Source organism: Tubulanus polymorphus, unplaced genomic scaffold (genome assembly GCF_964204645.1).
Source record: "Tubulanus polymorphus unplaced genomic scaffold, tnTubPoly1.2 scaffold_65, whole genome shotgun sequence".
Taxonomy (NCBI): domain Eukaryota; kingdom Metazoa; phylum Nemertea; class Palaeonemertea; order Tubulaniformes; family Tubulanidae; genus Tubulanus; species Tubulanus polymorphus.
The window spans coordinates 15,599-30,542 of NW_027437472.1; the positions used below are offsets into that span (position 1 = coordinate 15,599).

The 14,944-nt window shown below is 37.0% G+C and overlaps 1 protein-coding gene across 1 annotated transcript; it reads left to right on the forward strand.

The window, feature by feature from the left end:
* Positions 1 to 7,267: 7,267 nt before the first annotated feature.
* LOC141914646 (protein maelstrom homolog) lies at positions 7,268 to 14,361 on the forward strand. Its single transcript, XM_074805899.1, has 16 exons — positions 7,268 to 7,450; positions 8,093 to 8,209; positions 8,322 to 8,406; positions 9,049 to 9,195; positions 9,860 to 9,901; positions 10,154 to 10,287; positions 10,672 to 10,874; positions 11,396 to 11,458; positions 11,549 to 11,645; positions 12,053 to 12,211; positions 12,575 to 12,659; positions 12,755 to 12,946; positions 13,548 to 13,637; positions 13,750 to 13,785; positions 13,879 to 13,977; positions 14,141 to 14,361. The coding sequence occupies exons 1-16, from the start codon at positions 7,319 to 7,321 to the stop codon at positions 14,176 to 14,178; spliced, it is 1,719 nt and encodes a 572-aa protein (XP_074662000.1). The 5' UTR covers positions 7,268 to 7,318; the 3' UTR covers positions 14,179 to 14,361.
* Positions 14,362 to 14,944: the final 583 nt, after the last annotated feature.

The window sequence follows — 14,944 nt, forward strand, 5'->3', positions numbered from 1 at the left end:
TTGGGTACAAATTATTCTAGTGGCTGGAACCCGACTATCATCTGATAATGCTGTACATATATAGATAAAATTTGACATCAGGGTTTCGCCTATAAATGCATATGAAATGATGGTGTTTCAAATGCTGTGATCAAAATTTCAGTGAAATTCATGATAAAACAAAATTCTAGTTTCTGAGAGTAAAAAAGCTGCATTAATGATTTCAACAACAATCTAGTATTTAACAATTAACACGTTCCAAAACTTTCAACATTTGATGTAGGGTACATGTAAATATTGAAAAAAAGAACATGTTCAAGTTGAGAAAAACAATTGGCAATTTATACATGTAATACCGATTCATAAAAAACTGTCCATATCGACTTAAAGCAGAAAGCATCGAGCTTAAGTGGCCAGGTTGGTTTCCGGAATCTGGCGGTCGTAAATGACAGCCGGTTTCCTGTCCAGCATTAGAAACAAGGCAATTAGGATCACCTTCATCAATACCTCCCCTTCTTAACGATCGTTTCTCATTATCGATGGCTATAAAACAAAGACTCAACCAGAATAACAAGGTGAAAGTTTTATCAGGGCTACACGGCGATGTGTATTGATGCATTGAGACAAGGTCGCACAATTTGATTTTCAAACCTCGGACTGTTGAGTAGCGGTGATTCAAGATCACCTCTTGTCAAAGTACGCAAGAAAAAGCCACCCTCCGTAAAAAGGAAGTTCAAAAAGGATCATTAAACAGTCCGAGAAAGAAGTAGGTGCTGACCAAGAATGAAGTACTGTCAGTAAAGTCAGAGAAAGGACTCAAAAAGAATCAATGATCAGCAACTCAAAAGACCAGGAGGGTATGGCGACTAAAAGGTCCTAACAAACGCTCTGTAAATTGGCTTGTTACTCGAATGTTGACGGATCAATATCGCCCATCAAGCCATGATTGTTTGTCAGCGGAATAATGCAGATTTTGCACGTCTGTTCCGATTGCTGAAACTGAACGCCGCGATGTCATCCTATTGTCTTCTCGATAACGAAGTTACCTGAGCGCGACGTCGAATCGCGAGCAAAACGACGACGACTCTTCGCGCGTTGCGACCAATTTTCGTTTCCTTCGCGACGACGCTGATTCGATTTATACTTTCCTAACGATTCGAATTCTGCGCGTAACGCGTAATTCTATTACGCGAATAACGGCAGGTAGAAAAATTCACACTCGGCTACTTAACGCCGTAAACTCAATTGGACGACGTCGTGAATGCGAAAGGTAGAAATAATTATCGCCGAGGTGGAATTCGGATCGGCAGGTTCGCGCGCCGGTTTAACAACACGGCAATACGTTATCAATACAGCTGATTGCCACCGTGACAATTGAATTTTACATCGTGGTGAAAGTATAATTCTCAATTCACTCATCTTGCCAACGCAACGTGCGCGCGATTCTATAAATGTTTGTTCTTTATCGATACAAGAGAGATTGAGAAATACGCAGCAAAAGAGGGAGGGGCGACAATCCAGGGTCTAAAATCTGAGGGTCTAATAAATGTAAGAGGTAGGTATGAAAAGAATATCCGTACGGTTTCAAATGGTTTTTGGGATATATCCGGGGGATGAAGTTAACTTTAACGACAACTTGAAAAAAGTGAATACAATTAAGAAGGTTTTAGGGTAAGGCCTATGGAATTAAGGTACCCTGGTATCAGTTAACCATCACCTATAATTTTTTCAAGGGTTTTTTCATTATTCATTAGGCCTATTCATTATTTTAAGTCACAAAATAAGCAACGCCAAAAAGCTTAATGTCCAATGATAAATCAGCTCTAAAAGCTGGAAAAAGCTTCAATTTATGTTCGATAGATGGCGCTAGTGGTAGCTCAGCTGTCAAAATAACTTTGCTGACAAGGCAGTCACATTCCAATAATAAGCCTAATCCCTAAATATCAGGACATAAACGTACCTAGAAGTTCTGGACCATATACAAACCAGGCCCAACACACCCCCCTTGGGTATGAACGCACACAAAGATACACAAAGATACTGTGCTCCATTATTTTTGTTAAAGAAAATTTAGTAGATTACGCATTGTGTTTCAATGACTTTGTCTTATGAAATATTCACTGATATCGGCTGGATATGTCTCTAAAACGTGTTAAATTTTCAGAATCTTTTGGAGGGAGGAACCCTAAACCCTTCGCGCAGGTAAGCTTTGCACCCGTGGTGCTTGCTCTGATGCCGTCGTCAAATAGGCCTAGGGCCGAAGTTCCGCCATATCTCAATAATTTGCACCCACCCAAAAGTGGAGTCTGGGTAAGGGCCTGCAAACTAACGTTTAATAGATATCGGGTCCGTAAGTTCAGGAGAGTTGTAGGCCTAGTGTGAGAGTGGCATGCATCGATAGCGGGTTACATAAAAAAGAGGGTTTTTAAAACGTAAGTGCGTCGTGTCTTCGGTGTTGGAAGAGACTTTTTAAAATTAAGGTGTACACGTCAGGCGCACGTAGGCTAACCAGCGGGGGTACCACAGGGGCTACAGTTCACCCCCAAACTTCAAATACGAGCCCATGTGGCATACAATGGTCTCGGGCAGTCTGTTTAATACATTACAAAAGAAACTTGCGCTCTGGTGGTTGTGACTCGCTGGGGCTGGGGTTGGGTTGAGGCTGTGGTAATCGTTCAAATGATTAGACTGGTTCCCAAGTAATCAGTCTATCAAATGATATACGTGATGGTGCGGCGTTCGAATCCAAGATATTTCATTTTGTGAACAACGGCTGCGAGTTACCCGGTTAGCGGTAAATAGATCCCCTGAGTAAAAATCCCCTTGGTAAAAATTCCCTAGGTAAAAATCCCCTCGGTAAAAATCCCCAATACTTCAGTAAAAATCCCCCTCCTTTTGAATGGATTGTAAGTTATTATTGATACATACCGTAGGCCTATATCCAATGTATTCATATTTTACTGTGGAAGGATATCATGAGCATAACTATAGTATTTTGGAATTAAAACATACCACAAATTAACAGTTCATTAATATACTTAATTAGTACAAGTTATCGCTTAATGAAAGGGTTCATCGCACATTTCAAATATATCACACTAGCTTGAATCTAAAATATTTCAAATTTATTATTTCTAATAATTAATGGCATCGCACAGCTGAAATATACCGTTAACAAGAGTTCACAGTCCAAAAATATTCCAGTTCGAATTTTAAGATATTACAAATAAAGTTCATTATTCTTATCAATTCTAACAATTTTCTATATTCTAAGAGTTTATTTAAGAATCGCAACGAAAGATGTCATCGCACAGTTCAAACATATTTCAGTCTCATTGCGAATGAATGGAATTGGAGAAACATCTTGCTTTCAAATGTTCTTGAAAATCACCCCAAGTTGGGGATTTTTACCTACTTTGAATATTTGGGGATTTCTACGGGATTTTTGCCGTTTTCATTCAGAATCAATAATGTATGATATGAGGTCTCCAAACCTAACTCTAATCCTAACCCTAAACTGAGGTATGGAATCAACAATATTGGATTTGTAACAATGGCATAGTTCATTGGTCTTTATTCGATTAATCTTACAAATAGTGATTCATTTTATATTTCCTGAGAGTGAAAATGATTTTTTGATGGCTGATCTTTTATCTTTACTAGTCTTAAACAATGATGAACTAGTCCTACTACTGCAATTAATTATTGGGGTTTAAATCGGCAATTGACGTTAATGAATTTTACTTTGTGAAAAACATGGTGGCTTGTTATTTGAAATGACATGTAAATTATGATAAATCTGTCTGAAATTTTTTGCTTTCTTCACTTTGTTTCAGCCAAACTACATCATCAAAAAGACACCCGCTAGTGATTGACCCATTTGCAGATGATAACTGCAGAAGCCCAGGTGATAAGTTGAGCCAGCGACGGATTCTTCTACAATCGGTTGTTGATTTCTATAAAACATTTTATCAGGAGCAGCAGAGGCAATAGTGTATCTTATAAACACTAATTCGCGCAGCAATGCTAATGGATTATCTTATAAACACTGATTCAGGATAAACCGTTGTTTTAGAAGCAGCAAAGACAATTATGTAGAGGAGCAGCATAAACAATAGTACATCTTATAAACACTGAAATCCAGGAGCGGCGAAGATAATAGCGCACTTCTGTAGTAAAGAATTGATTTTTTTACTTATCACCTTTTTTCAAACCAGTCTGATGGATAATATAGTGTTTTCGAGGAAACTATTTTATAATGTTTTATGCAATGTGAGTGTCTAATAAAAGCTTAGCTCCATAATTCAAGATATTGGTCTTCGATCCTTGGTTGATAGATAAGTCAAGTAAGGTTAGTGACGAGAGGTAAATGTCAGCATCGAGCGCCTAGTTTGGACTCCTAGGTCTGTTGAGTTAACACCTTAAGTGAGATATGGTTTCAACATGATATTGTGAGTTTTATCTTCGTGCTTACTGTAGCTAAACGTAGTCAACAGTGGCTATGCCCCTGTCTGGCTTTGCCCAAGGTACCACATAGTTAGGAAACATAGAACATAGCGTTAGGCCAGTGCTCTATCTGCAAATAAGTATTTGCGGAATTGTAGATGTATTAATTTGACGGCATTTTATGATATTTTTTCAAAGGCCTGTGTAACCAATTTGACAACTGAAATGTACATGTCAATTTTCACATCGAGTTTTAACTTTGAGCCTCCATTAATGCGTTTGATGATCATAGCTACGTATTTGAAAACAAAAGCTTCATCTAAAAGGAGACCATTATTCACATTTGATAGGTAAAGCTAGGAATAACGAGGCATAAAGTTATAGTTAGGCCTAATTTTGAACGTTTCAACATACACATGTTTATAGCTATTTGAACTTCTTTTATTTTAATTTGTAAATCCATATCACGAGTATAATGATTATTAAGGAGTGGCAGTGAATCGGTAGTGCTTTTTAAAAATGGGCCCAGAACTTTACGGTGAAAAAATGCCTGCAGTTGTAAATAGAGGAGTTTAAATAATACATAGGCCTAAGCCTAATATAAACACACATTTATTACATAAATTAATAAAGAATTGAATAAATAAAAAAACCAATAAATAATAAATAGTAAATAATACAAAATACAAGCACATAAATAAATAGATAATATAAAAAATAGATAAAAACGATAAACAGCAATACAAACAAACAACAAATTAATACTCTATTTACATGAAAAAGCATTTTTTCAAATATTTATCAACAAGGTTCTTCATTCATCGAACAACCTTCTTTAAGTATGCCAAAACCCCGAGATCTTTTCTGTTGTTATTCAAAGCATTCTATCGGACTCAGTTATTGTAATGAACAAAACAAATAACCATAAACCTCAACTTAATCGAACACACTTAAGATAACTAATATGATATAATGCTTTGAATAACTGTGAAAGATCGACCATCCTTTGAACTAGCCGCGCTCAATCACTGCTGTGACTGTTTATTGTTATACTGGGGTAGACTTACTGTCTAAAAATCTGGTAAATACATTTTACTTTTTTAAAAGAATGTTTAACAGCTATAAACTTAAGTTATTGATTAGTTACTTATTGTATAATTATGTTGATCTTTTCGAAGCTGGAAGAAAAAACGTCAGAAGTCAGGGCAAAGTTGGCAAAATTCAAGTTTTCTAGTGAAAGTAATGTTAATGAAAATGAAACTAAGACTGATTAATTGATACCAAGATTTCCAGAGTGAATCTGAGTGTCTCATCTCTAGTTTTAATGCTTTTATGCTGGAGACTGTTATTGTAACACAGTTCGCGTGTTTGTAAATTAGGAACTTGCATGATGATTCCTCAATTAAGATATTATTGTTGTGTGAATAAAACGATGTACATTTTCATCATTGTGTTGAAACATTTCAGTTGGTAAGTTTTATAGCAACAATTCCACTGTGGTGCTTTTCAGTGGTTCATAAAATACTGATTTTATTAAGGGCCTGTCGAAAATAGCAGCAGTTTCTTTGAGGATACAGTGCTTATTGGTCAATTGTCCTAGCTTTGTTTTGATTATCGGTTTAACCGCGTCTGTGTGGGGGCCTGTATTATCTGGACAAGAAGAATTTCTGATCTTTATATTGAGTTGTATTTATATCTACCATCAAGTTGAATAATGTAATTAAGAAGTTACTGTAGCTTTGTCAGTCAAACCATATTTGTTTGAAGATACGCGATTTATCTTGAATTGTCACGAAGAAAAACCTTTATAATAGTTTGCAGGGTTAGATCCAAGGAATAAATGCCACTTGACCTTGGGGCAAGTTTATATGTAATATCTCTTGACCCTCAAAAATCAATTTGTCCTATATGAGCAGTGCGGTTGTGACACATTCATCCCTAGATGAAAATTAAATCAAAGACTGTTTAGTTAATCATAAGCTTTCCAGTTTGAATTTGTGTTTTAATCTCTGGTTTTAATGTTTTTATGTTGGAGACTTTTTTTTTAATACAGATCATTTAGGTATAATTGTTGTGGGATAAAACGACATGTTCAATTGAACCATGACATGGGTGTATAAACTCTCGTTTATAGTTTATACGCCTATGGTGGTTGGACTAGTTTTTTTTGAAAGTCCACGTGTTTGAGGAGCTTGCATTATTCCTCAAGCACTCCTATTTTGTATAATTGCTGTATGAGAATAAATATGATTGATTTTAAAATTTGTCATTCGTTTAGTTAAGTTTAATATAGCAAATCCTGGGCCCAGTTTCACGAAAAATTTGAAGCCTGAAACGGTTTAGTTTGAATCGTTGTCCTTATTGAAAACATGATGTAACCAATGGCATTTACACCAAAAAATGTGAGTTTAACTTTTTTGTGCTAAACTGAGCCCTGGGCCCTGGATTGAGGCCTAAATCGTTTAAGATAAACTGAATTAATGAAAAAATTAAATCGATTTATGAGTTACACCTTTCTGTGAAACTGGGCCCTGTGTTTTATTCTTGCAATCTACTTTAATCCCAAAAAATAATCCCACCAACTGGTGGTCCGCTGGCGCTGGCCGCCGACAACAAACCAGAGTACGACACTGTACGTTAATTACACTGGGCCCGTTAACAGTTGTTGACGCTCAACTCGCAACTGGCAACTAGCAATCGGCAACTGGCAATGTCGTCTCAGGGCTTAATATATCGACAAGCCAAAATTGTCTATCGGAGTCTTTCTTACCGGTGCCAAAATACGTGATCTACAACTAATCTGTATTGTAAACGACCCAAACAATCAGTATTGTAAACCGCATGTAATCAATTCAATTAATTTTGTTATACACTCAAAAATAAAAGAAAAAAGATGCCTAAAAAACAAGTGAGAAATAGTTTTTACTATTATATGGTGGAACAGAAACCAAAACTAGAAAGGCAAGGTCACAAATTTCCGAATGGTTTGCGAGATGTAGCTGGAGTCTGTCGTGACAGTTGGAAGGTAAGAAAGAAAGAAAGAACACACAATTATCCCCACACGACACAGGGGCTTGTAAACTGGCTTTGATTTTACTTCCGGGTTGTTGATAATCTCGCGAGAATGGCTCTAATTTAAACTGCAAATAAATTCAAAATATCACAGAATAACCTCTTGTTGATGTTGTTTATTTATCCACTATTATAGAGTTCCGATAAACAATTGGCTGTGAAGGATCAGTATCAGCGGGCGCGACACCTTACTATATTAAAATAACAAGGGATGAAACGGCTTCGCTTTTGCCTGTGGCCGTATTGATGCGGCGGAAACCACTGCGCATGCATAGAGCTGCTTCGTCTATGTCAACTTTTTATCATTTGTCAATGTTTTGTTTTGTTAATTTATTGCAAGTCTAATCCTAGGTATAAATGTTATATACGATATAATAAGTTCAAGTAGTTGTCTGATAGGGCGTCAAATTAGAAAAAAAACTGGAAATAACCTTTATTTGACGTTCTAGGGGAATCCGTAGATCGTCTGGTATTCGGACTGTCGGGGCCCCTGGCGCTATAAGATACGAGCGCCAGGTACTTGGCAAATTGAAATATTGTCACTTACTCTCAAGTGAATCTAATTGATAAACCTCTGATGCCATATATTTTGAAGGCGTTACCCGAACACGAAAAAGAGAAATATGAACAGAAAGCTCGAGAAGAGAAGGCTAAACTACGTGGCAGTGAAGGCGATAAATACCGAATGGACAATGTTGGCAATATCTTGGCAGTAAGTTAATTTTTAGGACGGTACTTTTCAAAAGAACCAAAATTTGTTTGCAAGTTATATGAGGCAAAATCGCGTTTGAATAACAATTGTGAAGTTTTTATTATTCTTCAAGGACCGTGTTAACCCAGATGACGAACTCTCCAAAAGACAGATGAGGGAACGAAATTTGGTGAAGTCGAAATGGCCCCCAGGAAAAGGTATCCTATCATTACGATTAATTTGCTTTTGTCTCTATTCTACGAGAAATACAGTTTAAAAGCCACAGAAAATGGAGTCCAAAAGGTTTTTCTTGTCAGCTAGAGACGTGTATTTCAACATTTCGATTGTATCCTAATAGTCATTAGAGAATTTATGAAATACATCAACCTCACTCAACAGGGATTCGAAACTGTTGCCTCAGCGATTAGGTGCCATGCATAAAGTACGTACGCTTGATTTCCAGGTATTTTAACCCCCCTCATACGTACTTTATACACAGCCCCTTATACGACAAACAATTTGATTGGTGCTACATGTACCTGTGCACCCGGTCTAGTATGGCAGGGTTGCATGCTGTGGCTGAATTTTGGAGGATGGAAATATATATATATCTAGGACAAAGAGAATAAAATGATCAGAACGCATACAAACTAGGGGATAATACATACAACAAACTGGAATGCAATTGTATACTACAGTAGTGAATATAAGTGAAAATCAAAATTGAATTTCAAATAGGCCTATTGATGTTTGAATTGTGAGTTTTTTACCGTATTATCATTTCAACTCAGCTCGAGTGTTTCATCGAGATTATTCTCGAAAATCTATGAACATTTCTGGTTCTTCTTTTGTTTTTGCAGCGCTAGTCAACGAATCGTTCTTTTTCATCGATGTGTTATTGTTATGTAAGACGGAAGAAGGCGATTATTTGCCATGTGAAATCGGCCTCGTGCAATACAGCATGAAAAAAGGAATCATGAAAAAGTTCCAGAAGTTTATCGATACGGGTAAGTATTTTGAGTAATCATGGTATATGGCTTAAAGAATTGATTTCTCGTTTCTGCTGAGCTTAAAAGTTGTCGCGGCTGGTTGTCTATCATGTGCTAACCATTACACACCCAGCTCCTGTACAAATGAATTGATTACAAATTTTATTGCGTTTTACAAAATGACTCGGCCGATTAGGAGAAACGACGTATCATTTTTCTGCCAAACCCATACTTCCATTAGTCGTATTTAAAAATGACAGCCAGACTGCTATGATATACTCTCATAACTCTACTGTTTCATATGGATTCTCTTCATTTCTATATTTTCTCTATTTCTATATAAGCTCCCCATTTCTATTAGAGCATCTGACAGCTTAGCGATTTTCAGGCGACGTCTGAAAACGCATCTGTTTTCATAACTGGTACAAAAGTGTCTTTGATCACATTTTTTGTGGATACAGGCACTATAAATACATTAATAATAATAATAATGATAATTTTCGATATATACTACATCTGTATGTACCGGTATCTATAAGAAATAATCATTTCTATATTTTATGTTTTATCTGTAAAGTCTGTTGACATGTACCGGTATAGATAAACATTGTCATAATGACGCTAGGATGGCATGAAAACTAAATAAAAAATTGAACCGAAAGGAATTGATTGTTATTTTTAGGTGGAATTCCACTTGGCTACCGGTTCACTTGTAAGCAAAACAGTAAGTTGAATTTGATGTTACCCCGGTAACTGAAAAAACCCAAATGTGGATGTTTTAACTGTAAGTTTAAAAGCAATACGACTTCAGTTAGATTGAATACCTTTTTTGGACTGTGCCTCTATAATATGCATTTAACTGAAGCATTTCTCTTAAACCAATTAATATTCAAATTTCTGATTATAATGCTTCAGTGTTTTGTACATAACTTTCTACGTTTTCAGATCGCTTACATTGTATTTCTAATGATTGCAGGTGAAGAAACTCATAAAATTCCAATTGAAAACTTTGACAAAGCGACAGATGATTATATGGGTGTTTGGTTGGAAATGATGAACTTCGTCAATCCAAATGGAGAAAGGGAAGAATATCCACCTCTTTACTGTCTGGTGAGATATATTCATTGGTATTCTATCGGGGTTCATAGCAGCCCTTGAAGGTTCTTGTAAGTTTTGAAATGGGGATGGGTCAATTCATTTAGAATGGGCTCCAAAATCCATAAATCATTGGTCCTTGAATGGCATCAGTCATTAGTTATCATCTGCAGGTCCGAGATACAAGTTCACTGTTACATCTCTCAAAATCTAAGAATGCCTGGAAAATGTAGATTTGAAGATTGAAGCGTGACAATTATATATAAATCCTGGAATTAGAGTTAAAAGAGTCGTTGGAAGACATAAAATGAGATCGGTCATGGACACCATGAACCCTGTTCTATGCAGGTGTCAACGGGCCGTTAACGATGATTTCGCTACCATTTGTATTTCGAACAGACGAATAAGTTAGAAGATGTTGAGAATGGAATGGACTGGCTGTACCGTCACACGCGTATGGGTACCTACAATCATCTGCAGAAGATCTACTGTCTGGAGACGTTGATGATAGATATATACGCACACGTCGGTAGAAATATCTCGGAGAGGTCCGTTTACGATACACTCACGTCAAGCGCGTACGATTACGAGAGAGGCGTTGTGTAAGTTGGCATTACAGCACCGGTAGGCTTAACCGTTTCCAAGCGATGCCTGGAATAAACGTCTGATTCAGGGTCCGTACGACTCCTTGATTCCCTGAAAACTCCTTCTGAACCAAAAATGTTTTCAAGGTCCTCGAATATCCTTGAATTTTAGCAAAATGCCCAAAAGTCCTTTGAAAACTCCTTGAACTTTGAGAAATTGACAATTTGAAAGTTTTTAGGGTTTGCCTACATGGCCTAGTAGTCATAGGCATAATACACAGATTCCTCCGAAAATTAAATGGTTTAGGTGGTTACTGAATTGGAAACCGAGTTTAGTTAGTGTTAAAGATTATATTTGCTTACGAAGTCACCGAATAAACAGTTTTCTGAGATAAATCATACTGATTTAGGAGGAGTCTACAGTAATTGAGATACGGTATAAAAGTGATACTCTTGAAATTTTCTCCTTGAAAAGTCCTTGAATTCAGGAATGACCGATCTGTCGGGACTGTGTGATTACTTATGATTTGACATTTTAGATGCCAATGGCATGAAGAAAATGAATCAAAGTACTGCGCTTTTGGACACTGTCAGATCTATGCGTAAGTTAGATACAAATAATTCAGTCTGGATTAAGAGGAATCAGCTTTACTAACAATGTATAACGATGGTATGTATACCGGTATTTACAGGTATGGATTTTCTGACAGTCTGGCTGATAAGTACGATTTCAAAGTTAGCGGAAAAACACATCTTCCCCAAAAGTCATGGGATGCACCAAGGCCAACGGTATGACAATCAATATTCTGTCCTTCGGCTGAATTTATTTCAACTTGGTGGCCACTTGCCTGGAAATCATGAAAAAAGTCAGAAAATTTTGAAAAAAGCTAAAAATCAGGGAAATTTGTTGAGATTGCTAGATGGTGCGTGAAATCAAACTTGTTTATGTCTTACATATGTCGACTGTGTTAATTGATTGGATTCCTAGCAGAGATCAAGTCATGGAAAGGGAAAAGTTTGGGAGAAAACGAGTCAAATAAAATTGAGAACCCTGTTCAATAAAAATTTGAATTCAATATACTCACATTTTTGGTACAACTGACTTGTTTGTAGTACTGCACTAGGATACTTATGGAAGAGATCCTAGAATGTTCGTTTTTAGATTCCGTATGTTTCACACCGAACTCTTGTTACAGCTCATCACTCCCACTGAACATCCATTTCAAACGCACACTTCATTCAGCACGGTCAAAAATCGCAAACCGCGGAATGCCGGAGATTCGGCGGAATTCGGAAATCAGTCAGAATCTGACAGTAATTCTACGTTTGCCGCTCGAGATTACAGATTAGCCGAAGTAAGTATCTGTATTTGTGAAAACGGTTTTGGACCCTTTCATGAGAGGTGGCTGCCTTTTGAGACCCCTATGACATCATTAATGTACCTTTTTAAACAATATGTTATCAATGTTTAATATGATATATTTATGTAAACTGCTCCAATACGCGGTGGAGAGCGGTATCGTATTATCATTATTATTATTATCAAATTGCCTACTAGTGATTACATCTACTGACAGGTATGTTTTCTACAAAAGTCAATTGATAGAATCACTAGTAGATTTGTTAATGTTGGAGGAGGATTGAAGAGGCAGCGATGTTCTTATTAGAGTCTATATATCTAATAATTTGCATTCCTAGCTCGTATTTTTCATTTCTAGAATCCAGAATTTGGCGACTCCAATTTGGAAGATGATCAAAATGAACCGCAGTTGTCGGTGTCTGTTCGAAGACCGACTAAACCGAGTAAGTTAAACAAATAAAACTCATATTCCTTACTCGAATACAGAACCGGTTACTTGGCATTTACAACCGCACAAAAAAAATTTTTCAAACATTAGGTGTAGCTGGACAACTTCGTCAGCCCAGAAATCTTCCCCCTGGTTATAAGCCACAGTCATCCGCAAACAATGGTGCTACTGAACCCGAGGCGATGAAAGCTGGCGCGCCTGAAAAAAGTGCATTCCCGTGGGCAGTCACTGTTAAACCTACAGTTCCGAATCTTACCGACTCCGACTTTCCGGCACTGGGAGGTATGATCTAACATCATTTCATAGATTGTTTCAGGCTATATATTGTGTTCACTCTTTTCGTCTATCCATCGGAATCTAGTAATTTTGGGAAGTTTTGATGACGCTTCAATGGATTGTCTTGATATTTTGCTTTTAGGAGATATTTGGGTTGAAATTCATTTGATACTTTGCATAGTATTGACGAAAGGCAACTTTCTTAAGGGATCTTTCTGGAAATACTCCTTGACTAACCAGTCATCATTGAAATGTTGATGTCCCTGATGATGGTATCTGTTCAATGTTACCAAGGCCCCATTTCCATTTTGGAAAATTGAAAAATCCCCTAGAATACTCTGGAATTTCGAATTCATCTAACTGTGGGAACCAGGATATATTATCTAACCACAGTCATTTACAAAATTGTAGCTGATGTGAGGTTCTATGATTTTAGTGAGTTTCAACGTCAGTGATTACTGTATTCCTTCACCAGGGGTAGGGGAATATTGAAATATTGTCAGATAGTCAAGCATTTCACCTAGTGGACATTGTTTCCCTGGACACCTAGGAACAAATGTCGAAGAATCTTGAGTAAAAACATAAAACTAATTTATTTCTATTCTAGGAATTGGAAGAGGTGCTGGAAAATTTGCCGGTCGTCAGGCCCCTCCCCCACCATCTTCAGCCCCACAGCCACCAACCTCATGGCGACCTGGTAAGATCATAGATTCTTGTCACCTTGGTGATACGAAAATTGAGCTGTAGCAAAGAATTACTGCTAAAATTTAATTCTACTGCAATATTTAGAATTTTGTGTTATGTTTTAGGACAAATGCTGACTCGTCCTGGAGCCGGAGCGTCTGGTAAGTGTCTGGTGTTATTTTCTATATACCACATCAGTGTAAGACTCATGTAGGCAAGGTTTACTTCATCAATTGCTTTATTTGCTTTTCTAGTGCCTCGTGGAATTGGCCGGGGATCTTGGAATATGTCGCGGATGTCAACGCCAAGTTTATCCGCCCAACAACCTAATATCTTACCGGCGAACGCCAATGGTACGTGCTTCATGACATGGAAAAACAGCTCCAGTTTTTGGCCATTGGTCGTGAAAAGATTATTGAGCACCCATTTAATGTCTGAATATTGTCATTCCAGATTCCTTCTTCGTTTCAATAGTTAAACTATATCAGAATTTTAAATTCAGTTTCTTCATTTTAGATACAGCTGAGAAAATGGCGTCTTTGAATCTAAAGTGAAATTGAACTTCAAATATTATATAATTAAACATAAAAACTCTGTAATCAGATGTGCTTAATGTTTCGCCCAGAAGAGTCGATTTATTCATTTTGTTTATTCGGATTATGTTGTAAAAGGACACATGTATCAATGCGATGTTTTTGTAATAAGATCAATTTATTTTTTCTGAAGAATATAAGTTATACCTCCAATCTAGAGAAATTGTTCCTTTCATAACCATTGCGTCGACAGAGTAGCTCAAACTCATTGAAGTTGTAATATATGTACATGTATTTGGGATGACGGTTTGATGTTTTATGCTTAGCGAAGGAATGAGGATTCAAAAGAAGTCAAACAGTAAATTGAAAAGAACTTGTTGGTCGATAGGAAGTTCTCTGTATATGAAATGTTCAATAATATTGAAACCCTACATACCGCCAATCCTGCCTTATTCCAGGACTGGATTTTTCCTGCCTTATTCCAGGATTATTCTAAGAATGAAACGTCAGGCTGGAACTGTTTGAACTGAAATACACACAAAGCACCACCACTCTCCATACGACCAAAACCCTTAATCACTGATGTGGGTGGTATATCGGGGGTTGACTAATCATCAATTATTGAGTTTTCCTCCTCGGTACCACCGTTCACATTTCTGTACTCAAACATGGTTAGTAGTCAAGTCTATTAATGCTACTTCAGCGCTACCTTTTGGCAAAACCTGAGGGCCCTAATTTGTGCTTACTTTTTCACAAAAAAGTGATACTTTTCTGGATATTTGTCACA